This window comes from Chrysemys picta, chromosome 7 (genome assembly GCF_011386835.1).
Source record: "Chrysemys picta bellii isolate R12L10 chromosome 7, ASM1138683v2, whole genome shotgun sequence".
Taxonomy (NCBI): domain Eukaryota; kingdom Metazoa; phylum Chordata; order Testudines; family Emydidae; genus Chrysemys; species Chrysemys picta.
Window position 1 is genome coordinate 55,480,048 of NC_088797.1, and position 21,250 is coordinate 55,501,297.

The 21,250-nt window shown below is 49.5% G+C and overlaps 1 protein-coding gene across 1 annotated transcript in view; it reads right to left on the reverse strand.

Moving 5' to 3' along the window:
* Positions 1-1,466: 1,466 nt before the first annotated feature.
* SYNPO2L (synaptopodin 2 like) overlaps positions 1,467-21,250 on the reverse strand; it is a 59,339-nt gene continuing 39,555 nt past the window's right edge. Inside the window, exon 4 of the mRNA XM_005285590.5 lies at positions 1,467-5,525. Within this exon, the coding sequence (XP_005285647.2) occupies positions 3,199-5,525 (2,327 nt within the window). The 3' untranslated portion in view covers positions 1,467-3,198. The remainder of the gene's footprint in view (positions 5,526-21,250) is intronic.

Below are 21,250 nucleotides of genomic sequence, written 5' to 3' on the forward strand. Positions count from 1 at the left end.
ATAAACTAAAGCCCAGGTCAGGCTTTCACTTGGGCTGTTAACCCACCCACTTTGCAGTGTGGACTAAATCATTTGAGTGCTGATAGTCCTCCAGCACCTTCCCCCAATTCCTCCTGTGTGCCCAGAAGGAGAGACAAGTTCTCCTCAAATGCTCTAGGAAAGAATCACACAGCAGCTCAGGTTACTGCCGCACAGAAAGCCATGAGCTATGGCCCTTGAAGTCCTAACAACACACATGGGAAAGTGCAGGACCAGTGAGGACACTAACTCAGGTAGGGCCTCGCAGCATGGCTGCTCGCACCCAGCCAAGGCTAATATTGGGGGCTCTGACACTGGTGCAAATCACCTGAGCTGCACAATGGCTCATTAACGAAGGGCCCTTTGGGAAGTTCCCCTCAGCCCTGCTGGTGGCTGCTGGGCTGGTGAGTGAAGTCTGGAGAGGCTGCCACTGCCTCCAGTCCTGTTGCTTCTGCCTCAGAGCCCCCAGTGGAATGTGCACTACAAGCTCTGGGGCTGGGACACAGTGGCTCAGCTGGATTGGGGCAAATGTGAATGGAGCTGGCATGAGAATATGTTTATTTTACTTTGATTTTGTTCCATCTATCCCAATGACAGAGCTGCCTCTCATTGTGTTAGGTTCCCCCACTCTCTCTGTCCCAGAAGACCATTGGGATGAGGTACCAGAAAGCTCTGGAACCACGTACCAACGGGGCATGCAGGAGCTCTAGTCTCTCACTGCAAAGGGACCTACATCATAGGGCCTGGCCATACTGGGCTTGAGACCACGTGTAGAAAGCGAGTTTGGGTTTGGTTTAAGTGCTGTTCCAGCCAAACTGTTTTCAGACCCAGTTTGGTCAGACAGTGGAGACAGGGCTGTTCTGTGCTCTCCTCTGAGCTCAATTCTCTGCCTGAACCGAACCCAGTTTTGCTGACCCAAAGCTTTAGATCAGTCTCCTTTAATCTCAAATCCGAATTCAAAGGAAGGAGCATGTCTGCTGACTTGGAGACAGCTCACAGCCTGGGCTAGGGGTTCATAGCTGCCTGGTCTACACTTAACACATCTGTTAACATAGCTGAGGCATTCAGCGGTGTGAAAAATCCAGACTCCTGAGCACCATAGCTATGGCAGCCTAACCTCTGGTAAAGATGGAAGAATGCTTCTGTCAACCTAGCTACCTTTGGTTGGGGAGGTTCCTACAGCAATGGAAAACCCCCTTCCGCTGTGGTAGTCCGCATCTACTCAATGAGGTTACAGTGGCATGGCAACAGCACTATAGCCAGGCCACTGTAGTGCAGTCATCAGGGCCGGCTCCAGGCACCAGCCTGGCAAGCAGGTGCTTGGGGCGGCCGCTCCGGAGAGGGGCGGCACGTCCAGATATTCGGCGGCAATTCGGCGGACGGTCCCTCACTCCCGCTGAGAGCAAAGGACCTCCTGCCGAATTGCCGCCGCAGATCGCGATCGCGGCTTTTTTTTTTTTTTTTTTGGCTGCTTGGGGCGGCCAAATCCCTGGAGCCGGCCCTGGCAGTCATGGCCCTAGTCTCAGAGTCTCAGTCCTTGGAGGTCACTGGAGGGGGGGGCTGTGAATTCAATGGTGGTGACCCACCCCTTTGGCATCAGCAACGTGCATGCTTTCTCCTGTCTGCAGGATCAGGCTAGGGAAGCAGCTGCAACAAGAGGGAGGGGGCAAGGTTGAAGAGCAGGAAGGCAGACTGCAGGAAATGTGCAACCCAGAGCTCAGCACCACCCACCCATGGCCCTTGCTGATACCCTGCAGGGCTGCCTGGGGGAGGGGAGTGCTCCCTTGTCACATGTCCTTGGTGTAGGGAAGAGTCCATGCACAGCTTTGGTGTCTGCGGCCATCCTGCCTGAAACCAAGCTATGAAAGGAATGACTAACCACCCAGTGCCAGCAGGGGAGAGCTGTGCAGGTGAGTGACTGATGCTTTCCAGGGGATTTTAGGCTATTCTGTAACTATCAAACCCTCCAGGGAAGCTCTGAGTTAATGAGACTTCTCATGCACTACTCTTCTTCTCCCCATTGCTTCTAGCTGGGCTGGGTCAGCCCACGTGAGGGGCCGACCTCCCTAGCTGAGCAAAGAGTCCTCAGGAAACTTCACATTGCTCATCGCCTCCACTCCAGCAGCTAAAACTCCTGCCAGAGCAGAGACTGACCCAAAAATCTGGTATGTGAATCTAAAGTTAGCCCCAACTCCATTACAAGCTAGCCCTGCACTCTCCCACAGAACCATCTCTCCCGCATACAGCATCTGAACTAAACAGTCAGTAGCTGGGCCTCGTTTTGCTCTTCTGGCTTCCCAGGAAACCCCTCCTTCCCTCTCACATTCCTCCAGACTTACCACAGGCCCACATCGACCTTTCAGCCCTCCAAGCTGCCCTCTGCTGCTTGGAGCCAGCTGGGATCACCTGCTTGGGTGAAGGGCTCCAGGAAGCTGGAATTCCCAGGGTGGGACCCCGCTGGCTTCTCAAACACAACCCTGGCTGCTGGAAGACCATGAGCACTCCATGGCTGTCCTGAGCAGGGCGAGCAGAGGTGCTGTGAGTTTGAGTAGATGCCCACATCCCCTTCCTGTCCCAGTGTCCCCTAAAGCACCTGCTGCTCCCCTACAGAGGAAGGCCTGGGGAACACTGTCTCATTTCTCACTTCACTGGGGTGGGGTCAACCCTGGGTTCCAGTCATGTCTCCGCCACTCACTTCCCATGTGAGCCTGGATGGGACCCTTCTGCGCACAGTGCCTTGTTGTCCGCAGTGATGGGATGGCACCTGCCTTACTGGGGCACTGAAAGGGTTAACAGAGACTTGTTTCTAAAGCCCACTGGAGATGAAAAGTGCTACCTATCCCTTAGCATGACAGTCTGTCCCTCCCATTCCCCTGGCCCCAGAGACAGGGTTTCATTGCCATGCAGCTGTGGGCAGAAGCAGGCTGGAGACTATCGCCCTGTCTCTGTTTTCCTCCTGAGTCCCCTGGCTCTAGCCACAGCTGGGAAAGCTCATAGTGATGCTGCCAGGCTGAAAACAAAGGGGGACGGGGGCTTTGAAGGGAGTCCCCCCCCCTTTCTGCCTTTTGCTTCACACACCCCAATTTATTGAGCTCACTTTAAAGAAAACCCAAGGAAACTATCTTGGTCAGGCACCCAGTCGTGCCCATGGGGGGAGGGATAGAGGGGACAGCTACTGGTTCACTGGTGCCCAGAGCCTGGCCTCCACACATGCGCCTGCATCCCAGTTTTGGCTGCTGAGAACCTGGGTCTAGCTACCTGGAACCCGGAGGAGGAGGCTGGGTATGGCGGAGTCCCTTGGCCTACCTGACTGAGCTCTGGGGAGCTTTGGTACAGGTTTGGGGCCTGGCTGGGACCGGCCTGGAAAGGGGCAGGGGTGGAGGGTGCGGAGGAGGTCATGTCCGTCTTCCACACTGGCTCATCCAGTGTGGTGGCAGAGCGGGGAGTGAGGACTGTGGGTGCCAGGCTGCTCAAAGTGGGCATGGGAGCAGGTGTGGAGAACCGCCGGATCTCGTAGGTCCTGGCTGTTTTCACAGGCGCCTGCTTGGCTGGGGTGAAAGACAAGCTGGACTGCTGGGCTGGCTGGGGTGGAGGGTTCTGTGTGTCAGTGCTGGGGGGCTCCCCAAAACAGAACATGGCCGACTTTAGCTGGTAGGGTTGGTGGCGCATGAAATCAATGGCCTTGATCCCCGATTTCTGGCTGGGTGCCTTTTTCACTTTGCTCTCTGCTTTGCTAGCCTGAGACTTGCTTGCTGCTAGGGGGTAGAAGGGGGAATGCAAGGGGTTGTAAGCTATTGGGGGTGGGGCACGGATGTTGGATGAATACTTCCATGATGATGGTAGAGAAGGGGTGGGTGAGGGGGCCCTGGGCTTGGAGCCTGGCCTCGGTGCTGCCTCCACCACAAACTTGTCCATGCGGCTCTGTCGCTTGGCGAAAAGCTCTGCCCCTTTGCCCTTCAGCTGTGGCATGTCATGGGCACCGTTTACTAGTCCGGCAGAGGCACCTTGCTGCTGAGGCTTAGGAGCCACTGGGGGAGGGGCCTTGAACTTGCGGCCTGAGGACTGCATGAAGTTGCAGGCCTCGGCTCCTAGGCTGAGAAAGTCCTCCTCAGGACCAGACTCAAAGCCCGCCCCTGGGTGGTCGCCTTTGGGTTTCTCATCCAGGTTCTGCACCAGAGACAGAAGCTCAGGGTTGGGTGAATTCTTCTTCTTCTCTTCTATGGTATTGAACATGGGCTTCTTGCTGCCCCGCCGGCGAGCCTCCTGCAAGATGCCAGTTCGGGGGGCTGGCACTGCGATCCGCTGCTCCCTGGATGTTAAGGGCTCAGAAGCAGGTCGTGGAGTAGCTGGGGAGACAACAGGATATGGCTGGCTTGGTAGCGGAGAGCTGCTCACCACGCTGGGTTGCTGCGGCGCTGGGCTGATATACAAGGAGGAAGAAGATGTCCCTCGTGGTTGAGGTGTTGCTGTAGCCCCTGCTGGCTTAGAGGGAGTGGTTAGAATTATGGAAGCTGTGGAGGTCATGGCTGGGTTTGTGTGTGTCTTAGTCTCAGGAGCAGTTCCGCCTGTGCCTGGCTGTGGTACCCCTGGTGGTGTTGGACTGCCTGGTGCTGGAATATACAGAGATGTTGAGGAGCTTGCTGGACCATTGTGTGCCATCACTGGTGCAGTGGGAGGTGGCACAGGAGTTCCTGGTGAGAAAGGTGGAGCAGCGGTGCTCTGCCCCCCTAGACTGCCACCACTTTTCTTGGGAGCCAAAGGCCTGAAGATGACAGAGGAAGTCACAGGACGCTGCCCTGAAAATCCAGGAGTGAAAGGCCGTGCGGATCTGTTGAAGAGGCCCTCTGTGCCTGGAGATGGCTGGGCACCTCCTCCAATGCTGCCCAGTGGAGACTGGACCTGAGCAGAGGTAGATGATGGCAGCTTGCTGGATAACTGTACTGCTTCCACATGGATACTCAGTGGGGCCGTGTTGGCCTTCTGTGGAGTAGGCACTTCTCCATTCATCATGCTCTGCTTTGGCACGACACCTGGCGGTGGCTGATGGCTCTCAGGCTTCTGAGCTGGGGCTTTCTCCACCATATACTGACAAGACCTCTCCCTCTGCTGCTCAAATAACCGTGCTCCTCTGCCGGAGGCTTCACTCAGACCCTGCTGCGTCTGCCCCAGCTGCTGCTCAGACTCTGGCTTGGGCTTTTCAATGTCCAGGTAAGTGTTGTCCCAATCCGAGTGGTTGGTTAAGCTTCGGGCATCTGAGAAGCCTTCCTCATCAAATTCTGACTCACTGGTTGGGAAGACACCATCCTCCTCCTCGTAACAGCGGTCCTCGTCAACGCTCCCAAAACTGACCAGGGTATACTTCTTAGCTCTCTGCCTGCGCTTCTTGAACATCAGCACGCCCTTGGAGTGAGGGTTTGGCGCATCCGTCAGCAGGGACGCAATCGTCCTGCATTTGGTTTTGGCTTCTTTCACATTCTTCTCCTGTGTGCTCTCACTGCGGTGCAACTCTGCAAGGGAAAAAAGGAGGCAAGTTCAGGGCTCCATAGAGAACTGGACATACAAAGCTTTGGCAACCACTGGACTGAGTGTTTCTGGTGTCCATACAATGAGAGTCACTCCCACCTCACCCCGACCAGAACGTTAGGAAAAAATGACATGAACATAATGAAAATTGCAGCCCTCTCTTTTTCCATGCACACACCGTGGGACGGGATTCCCCACCTACTGCCAGGGACCCTCACCTTCCGGACAGCCAGCCTGTGGCAGAGGTCAGAGATGGCTCAGTCCCTGTTACCTGCTCAGACCCAGTGCTTTCTCTTAACAGAGATGGCCAAGGGTCTGACTGAATTTCCTGAGGGGTTGTTTTGTGGATATGTGTCCGCAGAAAATTGTTCCTGTTACTCATCAGGACATTTCAACCCGCACTTTGCAATTTGCACCAGGGTGGAGCAGCTTGTGGTCACCCGTGGGAAGCCCTGCTGGGAGGGCTGGCCAGAGACATGTCCCTCTCTTTTCAGAGCCCTGCTTCCTGGGAGAAGCGGGAACAAGCAGTCCCAGTGATCCCCAGAATGCAGCAACCACTAGGGTGAGCAGGCCCCGCCCAGGTGTGCAAGGGCAGGAAAGCGTCTTGCTCCCCCCTCCCTAGCCCCTTGTGGGCTGCCTGTGAACTGGGCTGGACAGTGTCAGCACTGAGTGCTATCGTGATACTGTGAGCGCACCTTCACTGCCCCCTGAAAAGTGCGATAAGGACAGTACAAAACCTGCAGCCGTGAGAGCAATGTTTCACGCTCTCCCATAACCTCTTGCCTGTGCCCAGCCAGGACAGAGTCACTATGCACATGAGCAGGAATCCCAGCTGCCTGCCCTTCAGAACTGGTCAGCCAGGCCAGAAAGAATCCTTTTGCACAGGGTCTCCCATGGCCTTCGCTACTGGAAAAGCCAACACCTGTCGGGGCCTTGGCCGAAAAACACAGGCTAATCATTTTCCACCACCTCTGCCAGCCTGCTGACCAGCAAAGCCCATATGATGGGACAGTGTGTTCTCTGCCCAGTGTGCAAGGTGAGGGGGGAGCTCTGAAAGAGTCAAGGGTGAACCCAAGGGCAGCTGTGAGAAGAGAGTTCATAGGCACAACTAGAGACTTGGACTCTGAAATCTGAAAGAAAAAATAATCTCCAAGTGATTTCTCATTCCTTTTTCTTGCTCCTGACCCTTTCCACTGGGGGAAAAGACCTTTCCCTGCTTCTCATCTGCCCTGCATCCCTTTAACAGCATCCTCTGTGCTTCGAGCAGCACCAGGAGAGAGGACAAAGATGCTCTCAGTAAGCTTCCACTCACAGGTCAATAAACTGCACAGCACCTTCCCCTGTCCTTCGAGCCCCAGCATTCCTGCGGCAAAGACACAATACGCAGTCCTGCTAAGGCGACCCCCACTGGATCTAGTGGGGTGGGATAGGAGAGGCACTAATGTACTGCTGAGGAATGCTGCTAGTTCTCCCCAGGACCTGAACTGTGCAGCCTCACAGATCTCACCTGGGGCCACTTTACTCCAGGGCATTGTTGCAACAGGGAAGAACAGCTGTGGCCAAGTTAGCCCACAACGGGGGAGGGCAGCAGTGGGCACAGAGCTTGCCTAACCATGATACCAATGAGTCCTCTTGGGCCCTCTGTATCACCTCTGGGGCCGTAGTTTCCCTCTCCCCCTTCCCACCCTCAAGCAGCCCATCTGCAAAGGTCACAAAGCTGTAGCATGTGTCATTTGGTCCCTGAGGCTCCCGGTCACCCCATTCAGGAATATCATCCACTCCCACCCCAGGCTTCCAAAACAGGCTCTGGAATGTCAGAGGGGTTGTGATGCTAGGAAGCTTTCAATAAATTCAATGAAAGTCCCCTCACCAGGCTTTGCCTGGAGCCATTTCATAACAAACATCATGGCTCCAGGTTAGCTACAGCGAGGCAGCTCCAGACGGAGATCCAGCAAGGAAAAGGTCAGCAGCTTCTCACTCCGTACACAAGAGCCAGCCCTCTCCCCTTGCACCTAAAGGGCTGGAAATAATGAGCAAAAATGCCAGTGTGCTAACGGCAAAAGAATGGGTGCCCCTTTTGCACTGGCATGCGCTGAGCTAGGAACCCCTCCCCCCACTCTTCCAGAGTGGGTCAGTTCAGCATCATTGACTCAAGACTCATAGTTCACATACTTTCACTGCGTCTTGGTGCTCCCCTAGCTTTGCCCTTCTGGAGTCAGCTGGGGGGAGTGGGGCCACAGGGCTACAGTCACAACTCAGTTTTCTCTCAAGCGCACAGTAGGGGAGAGCAGTGAGATTTCCCTCACAGAGCAGACCTCCACTGGCTAGTCTCAGTCACTCACCCTATCAAGGGAACCCTGCCTGGCTCAAGTTCTGGTTCCAAACCTGTTGAGGCTAAAAGCAGGGCCCCAGAGGTGAAGCCAGCCTCACTGTCCAGAGACATTCGCCCTGTGGGCTGTGAGGGGGAGACTTCTGGCATTGGCAAGCTGTGGCTAAGGAGCGGTGCCTTCAAATGCTAAGGTCTGTGCAGGCACAGGTGGCAGCAGAGCATCATGAAGGGTCTTAGCTCTGGAGTTTGGGGCTTGGAAACCCCTACTAGGAGAGGCTTAAAAGCAGCCAGGGTGTGATTCCACCAACACTGGGCCCTGCCTCAGTAACAATATCCAGATGCAGCTTCCCACCAGTCACAAGTTTGCTCCCAGCATCTTGCATCGTTCCAAGATTCCAGCCTCCTCAGCGTTCATTAGAACTAGACTCTCTGTGCTTTGAGGTTCCTTGGCCCTTTACAGATAATTGCTAAGCCCCTTCATGACACCCTGGCTTCCTGCCCATCCCCCAGTTCCTACTCCCCAGCTCACCAATAGAAAGCACTTTATTCTTTGCACTTTAAATCCTTCCCCACCCCCGGCACAATGTTCAAAGTATTCAAGTCACAAAGGCCAACAGCAATTTGAGACAAATGGGAGAGGAAAATGCTCTTCTGGCAACGAGTTAAAGTTTGGCTAGGAGAGCAGAGGAAGGAAGGAAGTCTGTACCTGCATAGGGCTGATCCAAGCTCTTGAAAGCAGCGTCCAGGCCTGGAGACTTGGGCATGTCACAAAGTCCATTTAACTCACAGCTCTCCATAGAGAGAGAGGCAGAGCAGCTCCCGGCTGGAGCAGAACCAAAACTCTCAAGCGTCCAAGCCCTTTGCTATCAGCTCCACAAGCCTTTTAAAGCCTCTTTTGTCTCTTAGGCATCTCTACCAAAAGCCATGAGGTCATGCTCTCTATTTTTATCCTCTGTGCTTCATCACCGGGCAGTGTGATGGACATTGTCACCTGTCACTTAAACACTCTCCCCCTCCGCTTTCCTCCCTCTGTAGTCTGGGTTTAAAAATAAGAAAATATGCTGGCTACCAGCAATCTTTGTTCAGTGCAAGCATCAGAGAATGAACAGTGTTTCTAGCCCCTCGTTGTGAAGCATTTAGAGCTAAAGTACTCATTTCTTTCCATACCCTTGGGTTGCTGCTGTCTTCTGTCCCACTGGGGAGAGCAGAAGAAATGCACACAAAAGGAGGGGGTCCATTCAGCACAAACACTTAAGGACCACGCACAGGGCCGGCTTTAGGCCAATTCCACCAATTCCCCCGAATCGGGCCCCACGCCTAAGAGGGCCCTGCGTCCAGTGGCAGGGCTGCCCAGATTGGGGGGCAAGTGGCAGAGAATCCCTTCCCTGGCTAGAGGCACCTTTTTAATTTTTACTCACCTGGAGGCGCTCCGGGTCTTTGGCGGCGGGTCCTTCAGTGCCGCCGAAGACCCGGAGTGAGTGAAGGACCCGCCGTCAAAGACTAGGAGCACGGCTGGGTGAGTACAAGCCCCGCGTGTTTTTTTTATGTGTTCTCTGCCGGGGCCCCATCGAAACTGTTCGAATCGGGCCCCGCACTTCCTAAAGCCGGCCCTGACCACGCAGTTCTCAGATCAAGACAAGGAGGAAGAGATATGGGGGGAAAGATTCTCTCTTCCTGTGTGTATCACTTTTATTCTATGCCCTAGGAGACCCAGTCCAGGACAGGGACTCAGGGCTGCATTGACAGAGGTGTGTCAGGGTTACTGAGTGCCTGTATGTTCATGGTTGAGTTGAGTATGGGAGACCCACAACTGGACTGCAGATGATGTTACCTACAGGGCTAAGGTGTGTTGGCACATCCATATGAAGGGCCAAGGAATGGTACTAGAAGGTAGGCACTGGATGCAAAGACTGCGATGTATTGGCAGAGCTGTGTGGACGCCCAGCACTGGAGAGAGGAGGGGGGAGGCGAGACAGAATTGTGTTAGAATGATGTGAGGACCTGGGAATGAGTGGTGATGGTGGGGCAGGGAGTGATTTGCAGGGCAGAGCTGGAGTTTGTTTTCAAACTGTGGTGGAGGCTTGCACAGCACTTCTCTACACTGTGTCTAGCTGGGTTTGTACCAACAGCTCGTCTTCTCTGTGAGCAATAAAGTCACTCTCAATTAAACCCCCCAACTTTTTAAAAGTGGCCTTACCAGGTGATTCTCCCTTTGCAGCAGTCAGAGATTTAGAAACACAGTTCCCCATGAGTCAGGCAACTCCTCTCCAGGGTTAGCATACTTAGAGTAGAGGCTGGCCAGTGATGGTCTGACAGTGCCCCTGAAATCCAATAGTCACTGCCTTACTGCAGTGAATGGGAGCTCAGCAGGTAATATCCCTGAAGAACAGATCTGCTCTCACACACATGAGCTCTCAGAGAGTCATAAAACAAAAGAGTTTAATCATCTTCCATTATGAATATTTATACATTCAGGAATAAAATACCTTAGGGAAAAGTCCTATAGAATCTAGTAGAACATGGTAACCTTTTAAAATGATTTTAAACTAACCTATGGGTGTCTATAGCAGGAATATCACTAATAACAAGCAGTTTAAAAATTCAAACAAGCAGTTTAAAAATTATACAGGAAGGATATAATTCCACTAACTTCTATAGGTATTGAGGGTAATTTCTATAGAAACCTTTTAGTTAATTTCTATAGAATGCTGATTTGTCCCTATTGCATTCTGTAGAAATAATCCATAAGGAGTAACTTATGCAATTAGGCACTGATCCTAGAAAAACTCATGCATAGGCTTATCTTTACTACCATGAAATGAGTGGAACTACTTACTGTAGGAAAGTTAAGCATATGCAGAAATTATTGCAGGATCAGGACTTAAGACAAGAACAAAAACAAGTGAATACACAAATTTGCTGAGCCACTCACATACCTAATACTGTGGGCTCATTTGTTTGCTACAGAACAATTAGGCTTAGTGGGAGTTTTTATTAATAAAGACCCAAGCCCTAAGAAGCATTATGAAGCAATCTCCATAAAAGAAGGAATGTAACTGCTAAGATCATAAATGGGAATCTATTCCTGTGTGATTAAATAATTATGGAATGCTGCTCTTTCAAATGGTGTCACCTGGAATTCTATTTTTCCAGCTATTTCTGTTCCAGAAGGTCATTTTTCCATAGCTGATGTTGCAGATCACTCAGTCAGTCAGTCATTAGAGGTTATGGAAACTTCATGTTCTTTAGATTTGAGGTCCTTTCAAAATAAGATCTTGAATAGGTTCCACTGGATTCCAAGGCATTTCCTTATTCAGAGCCAGCTTATCAACCCACAACTAGTGTTGGAGTTGCAAACAATAAGTTTATAAATAATTAATATATTATTTTCTTTAAACTAATGGCATAACTCTTGGGACAAAAAAAGCCCTTTCCTCAGTCCTAGGAATTGGAATACAACCATTACCTCTGAAAGGTGGTTTACTGATGTAAGCTCCCATTCAGCATTTAAACACATGTTTAACTTTATGCTTGTGCTTAGGTCCATCCCTATTCAGAAAAGCACTTACTCCTACTGAAGTCATACTTAAGTACATATTTAAAATTCAGTCTATACTTAAGTATTTTGCTGAATCAGGTCCTTAATTCTCTCAGGGGCCAAGATTTTCTAAAGTGACTAGTGATTTTTGGGAGCCTAATTTGAAACACCACTTTAAAGGGTCTTGATTTTCAGGGACAAGGTGCTCAGCCTTATCTGCAAATCAGCCTTCTTTAAAGTATAGCCCAAGTTACTACTTACTTTGGAAACTCTTGGCTATGAAGACTTAAGATATGGCTGACCATCTGCTGCGCTAATAGTTAAGAGTTTTACCAAGGAGAGAGGGAGCGGAGGCATCTCCACTTTTCGCAAAGTCATGTGAGCCTTGCTGTTTCCTCCTGGAGCCCTGAACAATCTGAGGGAGAGGCTGTTCCCTCAGGCAAGTTCCCTTCCATCAGAAAGTGCTCATCTGATGTACTCGGGAAAATTGCATGCAGGAGCGCCGCCAGCTTTTTTGCCGCCCTAGGTGGCGGAAGGTCCCACCCCGAAATGCCGCCCCCGACAGAGGTGGCAGAAGGTCCCACCCCCGAAATGCCGCCCCTGACAGAGGCGGCGGAAGGTACTGCCCCCGAAATACCGACGATGACCGGGGCAGCCGAAGCTCCGGCCGCCACGGTCACCGCCCCCCAAATGTTAGTACCCTAGATGACCGCCTAGGTCACCTAATGGGTTGCGCTGGCCCTGACTGCATGTGTAGCCAGTGTTGCCTCCCTAACACCTCACGCTCAGTGTCACCTGTGTAGCATGGGACAAGGCTACAATTGGGGAAACTTTCTTCTTGCAAAGTTCATAGCTGCTTTGGCTCACTGCAGCAGCACAAAGCAGCCAGGGCATACCAGTGAGTCTGGCTTTTGCATTTTTTGTGATAGCACTGCATCATTGACTTATATTCTCATTGTTTGCAGTGTTGTTAGAGCCATGGCCCCAGGATATTAGAGAGACAAGGTGGGTGAGGGTAGTGATCAATGGCTCGAAGTCTAGTTGGCAGCCATTATCAAGCAGAGTGCCCCTGGGGTCGGTCTTGGGGCCGGTTTTGTTCAACGTCTTCATTAATGTTCTGGATGATGGGATGGATTGCACCCTCAGCAAGTTCGCAGATGACACTAAGCTGGGGGAAGAAGTAGATATGCTGGAGGGTAGGGATAGAGTCTAGAGTGACCTAGACAAATTAGAGGATTGGGCCAAAAGAAATCTGATGAGGTTCAACAAGAACAAGTGCAGAGTCCTGCACTTAGCACGGAGGAATCCCATGCACCACTACAGGCTGGGGACTGACTGACTAAGCGGCAATCCTGCAGAAAAGGACCTGGGGATTACAGTGGATGAGAAGCTGGATATGAATCAACAGTGTGCCCTTATTGCCAAGAAGGCTAATGGCATATTGGGCTGCATTAGTAGGAGCATTGCCAGCAGATCAAGGGAAGTGATTATTCCCCTCTATTCGGCACTGGTGAGGCCACATCTGGAGTATTATATCCAGTTTTGGGGCCCCCACTACAGAAAGGATGTGGATAAATTGGAGAGAGTCCAGCGGAGGGCAACAAAAATGATTAGAGGGCTGGGGCATATGAAGAGAGGCTGAGGGAACTGGACTTATTTAGTCTCAGAAAAGAAGAATGATGGGGGATTTGATAGCAGCCTTCAACCACCTGAAGAGGGGTTCCAAAGAGGATGGAGCTAGGCTGTTCTCAGTGGTGGCAGATGACAGAACAAGGTGTAATGGTCTCACATTACAGTGGGGGAGGTTTAGGTTGGATATTAGGAAACACTATTTCACTAGGAGGGTGGTGAAGCACTGGAATGGGTTACCTAGGGGAGGTGGTGGAATCTCCATCCTGAGAGGTTTTTAAGGCCAGGCTTGACAAAGCCCTGGCTGGGATGATTTACTTAGTGTTGGTCCTGCTTTGAGCAGGGGGTTGGACTAGATGACCTCCTGAGGTCTCTTCTAACCCTAATCTCCTATGATTCTATGAATATCTCTCATTGGACCAACTTCTGTTGGTGAAAGAGACAAGCTTTCAAGCTACAAGAAGCTGAAGGTCTGAAGAAGAGCTCTATGTAGCTCAAAAGCTTGTCTCTTTCACCAACAGAAGTTGGTCCAGTTAAAGATATTACCTCACCCACCTTGTCTGTCTCATATTCTGGGTGTCATTCATTGTAATCCTCAGCACTTACTCTATGGTACTATAGTCAGCTATACCTACTGTCTGTATCTGTGCATTTGATTAGTCCTGAATTTCTTTGCATTTGTCTTTGTCATTTGATTGACTTTAGCCCATTTCTCCCATCTATCAAGCTTCTACTACATTTAAATAGCCCATCCTCTGGAGAACCAACTGTACAACTCCTTCCCTTCTTTATATCAGCTGCATATTGCTAAATGCACCATAATCTCCACTCCATCCTCTAAGCCATTCATTAAAATGAGTATTAGTGTTATTGACTGTCCTTATTTGTTAACCACAGTGAGCTCAGGACTGCAAAAGAAACAAATAAAACTAGTCCCTGCCCTGAGGAAATTGAAATGTCCGCACTGGAGTTGAAGGTGTAATTTCCAGCATGGGTAGACGTACCTGCGCTGGCTCTGATCGAGCTACTGCACTAAAAATAGCAGCGTAGCTGCCATTGCATAGGCGGCATGAGGAGCCAGCCTCCCCAAGTACAATCCCTTCTGAAACCCTACGTACTTACTAAGGGTGGCTAGCCTGTCCTGCTGCCTCTGCAGACATGGCTAACCTGCTACTTTTAGCTCGCTAGCTTGATCAGAGCTAGCATGGGTATGTCTATATGAGTTGTAAATTACACCTCCAGCTCCACCATAGACTGACCTACATAGGGCAAGACATGCTGGGAGAAGAGGGGAAGTGCTGACTTAAAGTTCTGTTTGTTTGTTTTAAATCCTCCTCTCTTCTGCAGTCACATAACATGGAGGTGGAGAGGGCAGCATGTGATTGATATAGATTAGTGTTTGCTGGCCACAAGGGAGACAAGGCAGAAGTAGTACTATTGGACCCAGAATGGACACTGGCAAAACTCCAGTCAAAACCTCCTCCCAGTGAGACATCATGAACCATTAATAACTATTCTCTCTATTCTATTCTTAGTCAATTGTGTAGCATCGTACAGTGGTTCCACCTAATCCGCATGGCTTTCATTGCCTTATGGGAATATCATGTGGAACCATATCAAGTATCTTACTAAAGTCAGCGTGTACTATGTGCACTGTATTTCCTTCAGTGACTAAGCCTGTTATCTTGTCACTTGGCTGTCTGATCTCTTTGGTTGTGATTAATCTATGTTGTTCATTATTTATCACCTTATTTTCTGCTGGTGCTTTCAAACTGACTGCCACAGTAACTTTGTTGGAGCTAAACATACTGCTCTGTAATTCTCTGCATCTCCATGCCTCTTTCTTAAATATAGGCACTATGTTTGCTCTCTTCCTCATAGACCTCTCCTGTCCTCCAGGAGCTCTCAGAAATAATGTCTGACACATCTTCCGCTAGTTCCTCAGGTTAAACCTCGAGGGTGAATGTGACCAGGCCCTGCTCTTTTCAATATACTCAGTGTAACAAGTTATTTGTAATCTGCTTGCCCCGATCCTGTCTTGTGAATGCTCCCATTCCTTGTTCATTGAGGGCCAGATCCTGTGCTGATGTAAGTCAGTGTAACTCCAGCTACTTCCATGGAACTATGCCGATTACACTAGGGGAGGACCTGGCCTTACTTATTCTCCTGTTACTATTATCAGTTTTAAAGGAGACTAAAGCAAAGTAGCTGTCAGCATATCAGCTTTCTCTTTGCCATCTGTTAGCTGCTCCCCTTCCCTGTTGAGCAGCAGCCCTCCCCTCCCCCATCATCCTCATACTTCCAGTGGATTTGTATAAACCTTCTGCTAGTTCCTGTTTATGGCCTTTGCTAACAACACCTCAGTTTGGACCATCTCTTTGCCTTTGTTCCTATACTTCCTTATTATTGCCCTATAACTTTCCCTTTCCACATCCCTTTCAGCCCTGATGAGACAACATGGGTCATTGATTGGGATTCCTATTTTCCATTTGCAGTGGGATTGCTTTCAACTGGGCCTTGGAGACCCTGGAGCCAAGAAACTATTCACTGTGAGGAGAAGGACTCAGAGGTGTATGTATGTGTTTATTTTAAGGTAATTATTGTTCCTGTCAACTTAAGACCTGAGCACATTACATAGTTACGAATAGATCACAGAATGTTGCCAGTAACTGGCAACAAGTCAGTTTAATCACACTCATCTCCACCATGCCACCCTTCAACCATCAGCTAACCACATCCTCCCTTTGATACGTGTCTCAATCAGGGACTCGCTAAATTAATTATATTCACTTGGCAATAATGCCCTGAAAACCACCACAGCTGAGTGCTGCAAGGACCATGGGCTTGATCCTGAAGCAGTGAAGTCAGTGAAAGTTCTGCCATTGACTTCATAAGCATAAGATGAGTCAGCATGTGAGTAACTGAGTTCCAGAGACAAAGTCCCTCCACTGACTGGGTCCTACCTCCACACCAGGATTTCAACCCAGGGGACTAGGCATCAGGAACCCCTTGCCCAATCATAAATAGCACAATGGAGCATGGGAAGAAAAATGGTTCTCAAGAGTTGGGTCTCCAATAGCTTGAGTTGCACATGGAAGAGAATGGGAAGCTATTGCAAAGCACAGAGCTCTGCTATGATGAGATTACCTCAGTGGTCGCTGTGGAGTGAGTGGTGGTATCCTGCACTGGGTGAAGTTTCTGAGTAATCTTTAAGGGTGATCCTAATTAGAGTGTGTTATAGTACCCCAGCCTGGAGGTGACAAAGGCATGGAGAACTGTAGCAATGCCTAAACCAAGTGATGATGAAGAAAGGCACTTCAGGCCATCATTACGATCTGGGAGTTCAGGAGCAGTGGTGGATCCAATAAGACGCCTAGAGTCTGAACCACTAAGACTAAGGGTGAGCATATCCCCTCAGTAAAGTGATCAGATACAGCCCCCAACAACTCAAGAGGCTCACAGTGCTTTCACCTCCATAAGAACATCATCTTAAGTCAGCTCACTCACATCCAGATCTCTATCTTAGGTGACGATGGGAAAACATGTGGGATATGTGTCAGATGCAGAGCAGAATATCATCAACATACTGATAGTGTGGCAGGCCAAATCACCTTGTACCTCCTCATAAGAGCTGCACATACATGTTGAAAAAGAAGGATGCCAAGAGGGAAATGTGTAGGATCTCACAGGTCAGAGCCCCAGAGCCAGATAGAGTGACCCCTTCCATTCCCACCAGGTCTTCCAGGACTCGGAAAGTCAACAAAAGCTCGTGAGCAAAGTCTGCAAAGCAGCTAATGAAATCAACCTGGACACCAGTGGCAGATTAACAAATTTGCCCCTCCTAGGCCCTCAAAAAATTGCACCCCCCCACCCAAGCTCACCTCTGCTCCCCTGTGGCAAGCCTGGGAGGGAAGGAGGCGGGAGAAGGGGAGTTGTGGCGCGCTTGGGGGATGGTGGAGGTGGAGTGGAGGTGAGCTGGGGCGGGGAGCAGTTCCCAGCCCCCCGGGTTACTTCCCGCACCTGTGGGCCCCAGCTCACCTCTGCTCCACCTCCTCCGAGCGCGCTGCTACTCGCTTCTCCCCCCCCAAGAGTTAATCCCCGCGCCCGCCGACCACAGCTCACCTCCGCTATCCCCCGAGCATGCCACTACTCGCTTCTCCTCCCTCCCTCCCAGCGCTTTCGCCCAGCAAGCCTGGGAGGGAGGGGGGAGAAGGGGAGTTGCGACACGCTCAGGGGATGGCGGTGGTGGAGCAGAAGTGAGCTGGGGCGGGGAGCGGTTCCCAGCCCCCCGGGTTACTCCCCGCACCTGTGGGCCCCAGCTCACCTCTGCTCCACCTCCTCCGAGCGCGCTGCTACTCGCTTCTCCCTCCCTGCCTCCCAGCGCTTTCGCGTGGCAAGCCTGGGAGGGAGGTGGAAGGAGGAAAGTGCGGTGCACCTGGGGGAGGAGGCGGGCTGGGGATTTGGGGAAGGGGCGGAGTTGGAGAGGAGGTGCGAGCAAATTTGCCGCCCCTGCAAATTTGCCGCCCTAGGCCTAGGCCTTGTTGGCCTAGGCAATAATATGTCGCTGCTGGACATATAACCTCTTCCCAGGGTCAGAAAATGATAATCAGCCCAGACATAAGTGCACTCTCTGTGCCATCCTCAAGCCTAGACTCTGACTGATAGAAATCCACACATAGCTGTAATCATCTCACTGACATCTTCTCAATAGCCTCCTTCTAAAACATGGAGAGCCAATACAAGGTGAAAACTGATGGCTAATATTAAGGGATGGTTTCTTACCCACAGCTTGCTTACAGGTGGTAGGTAGGGATCGTGACTTGCCAAAGGGAACAGGAACAATCCCCCTGGAAGCATGGGTCCTAATGAGGTTGGGCACCCCCGCCATGATTAAATCATGGGGGTGGTTGGTTTTCTCTTAGTAGTGGCCATCTGCACTCTGACCAACATGGGCTGAAGGTCACTGCTCATCATTGCTCCCCATGGCAGGGAACAGACCTCAGGTGAGATCCTCAGGACAGGGATTGGAACCATAGCTGGTTAACACCTTCCACCTCCAAACTGCGCCCATTAGTCTTCCAGACCCCCAGTGAGTAGCAGCACTTCTCAGTCTTATTAGTGACCATATAACTGTGATCATCTAAGAATCATGGCTGCCAAAGCTGGGGGGTCAAGTAGCGAAGCACAGACCATGGTGCAAAAGATCCAGAGTTCAAAGTGCTGATCAGATGGTCAATATTCGTCATGACCCGCACTGCCTACACTCCAGCAGCAGTCAGATAGCACCTTTACTAGGCTCACCCTCACTGCATCCAGAGGGAATTTTACACACTCTCCACGGTATAACGTATTTATTTATAAGCATCTCCTGACTGGTGTGGCCTGTATATCAGAACGATGGCTTAAAATAAAAGGGTTTCCTTTTCCAGTGCAGGATGCTGTAATTCTAGTGCATCGACTTAGGCAGCTGGGCCCATGTCAAGCAGAGGAGGAAATTCTCTCCACCCCCCCCCCGCCCCTTCCTCCGCACCATATATAGAAAGACTCGAGTTCCAGGGGCTAAAAATAGTCCAGCAGATAAGTTTAAAATGAGATATTTTGAAGCACTTCTGTACTGACTTAAATTCCTACCACAAGATAACAAGCTGGGACCAGAGCCCTGAACTGGTTTATCTGTCTTCTGCCTGGGGTTGGCACCTCTGTAAGGAAAGGTGGGAAAGTCTGAACTTGTTCCACATCTGAGTCCATCTATACTGTTGCTGAAAATAAAAAAAAACTCTTCTGATGAGATGACTGAGAGGAACCAAACCTGGTGAAAAATGGATTTCAGAACAGAATAGAATGGTGCAGAGGTTTCCTGTGGTCTGGGGACACCATATGGACCTACCATTAGAGCTGGGTGAATAATAAATTTTTCAGTTTGCTAGCAATTCTGAAAAAATAGAAAAAATATTAATTTACGCTTAAATTGAAAATGTTTTTCAAATTTTTCAGTGCATCAGAAAGTTGATTTTTTTTTCCATTTTCAACATTTTTAATTATTTAACTAAATTTTAAAAAAAGGAAATTTCAAAACAGAAAGTCATTTTCAATTGAAAAATTGTCAAACATTTATTTAGAAAATATTAATGTTTTGGGATTTTTTTCCAGATTTTTTTTCTCTAAAATGAACAATTTGGCAAAATGACACATACTTGAAACATTTTGGTGTCGCTGAATCTGCATTTTTTTTGTCAAAATATTTTTAGTTGAAAAATTTCAGTTCTGCCTATCAGACAGCTTTGGAGAGCCATGGAACCTTATAGACTGCTAGTGCAAGCAGCTGTTATCCTGTTCCTGTTCTCTGCTCCCTATAGCCCTCCCTTGCTTCTTAGTCCCCCTTGATCCCCTGACTCTGCTATCACTGCAATGCATCCATTGCCCAACCTTACTCTCCCTATTGACTGTGCTTCTCACCATATAACAGGCCTGTGTGACGTTGCAGTCTATATGTTTTATGGAAATATGTTTATAAGTGTGAATATGATGTAACTGTAATATACTTAGTGTTTTTGTTGTGTGGTGTGTGGTTGCTGGTGAGTATTTGCTTCAGGTTGGGGGCTGTCTGTAAGCAAGGACTGGCTTACACTAACCCAGGAACCTATCCTTGCAACAAAGCCTGTTGCCAACTCTGTCCACATATCTATTCAAGGGACACCATCATAGGACCTAATCACATCAGCCATACCATCAGGGGCTCATTCACCTGCACATCTACCAATGTGATATATGCCATAATGTGCCAACAATATCCCTCTGCCATGTACATTGGCCAAACCAGACAGTCTCTACGCAAAAGAATAAATGGACATAAATCAGACGTCAAGAATTATAACATTCAAAAACCAGTCGGAGAACACTTCAACCTCCCTGGTCACTCGATTACAGACCTAAAAGTTGCAATACTCCAACAAAAAAACTTCAAAAACAGATCCAACAAGAAACTGCTGAATTGGAATTAATTTGCAAACTGGACACCATTAAATTAGGCTTGAATAAAGACTGGGAGTGGATGGGTCATTACACAAAGTAAAACTATTTCCACATGCTAATTTTTCCCCCTACTATTACTCACGCCTTCTTGTCAACTGTTCGAAATGTTATCACTACGAAAGTTTTTTTTCCTCCTGCTGGTAATAGCCCACCTTAATTGATTAGTCTTGTTATAGTTGGTATGGCAACACCATTTTTTCACGTTCTCTGTGTATATATATCTTCCTACTGTATTTTCCACTCCATGCATCCAATGAAGTGCGCTTCAGCCCACGAAAGCTTATGCCCAAATAAATTTGTTAATCTCTAAGGTGCTACAAGTACTCATTCTTTTTGCTGATACAGACTAACACGGCTACCACTCTGAAACCTGTTACTTTGTTCTGTCTGTTATTACTTGAAACCCCTTACATTCTACTTTTTATACTTAATAAAATTACTTTTGTTTATTAATTAACCCAGAGTAAGTGATTAATACCTGGGGGAGCAAACAGCTGTGCAAATCTCTCAATCAGTGTTATAGAGGGCGGACAAATCTATGAGTTTTCCCTGTATAAGTTTTATACAGAGAAAACAGATTTTTGGGGGGTTTGAATCCCATTGGGAGCTGCGTGTCTGGGTGCTGGAGACAGGAGTACTTGCTGAGCTGTTTTCAGTTAAGTCTGCAGCTTTGGGGGCGTGATTCAGACCCTGGGTCTGTGTTGCAGCAGGGTAGCATGTCTGGCTCAACAAGACAGGGTTCTGGAGTCCCAAACTGACAAGGAAAATGGGCTCAGAGGTAGTTTCAGCACATCAGGTGACAGTCCCAAGGGGGTCTCTGTGACTGAACCTGACACAGCCTGATTCTCCACTGCCCTACAGCTAGGGGTCAAGTCCTACACTGGTGTTAACTCCATTTGCTCCTTCTGCTCTGGTTTACACCTGTGCTGAGGGAGTGTAGAACAATACCACCTCTGAAAATGGTTGTGCATTTTACATCCACTTTGCACAGGTATAAAAGTAACCACAAGGTGCAAGGCAACGGTGAATCAGACCAATGAACATATACAATGGATAAATACCAACCAGATGGAAATTACAAGAGTCTGGATTAGAAATTGGATGACAAGCAGAGAGCAAAGATTACTCATTTAAGACCTCCAAGTGGGGCATCACATGGGTGAGCATTGGATCTTTATTAT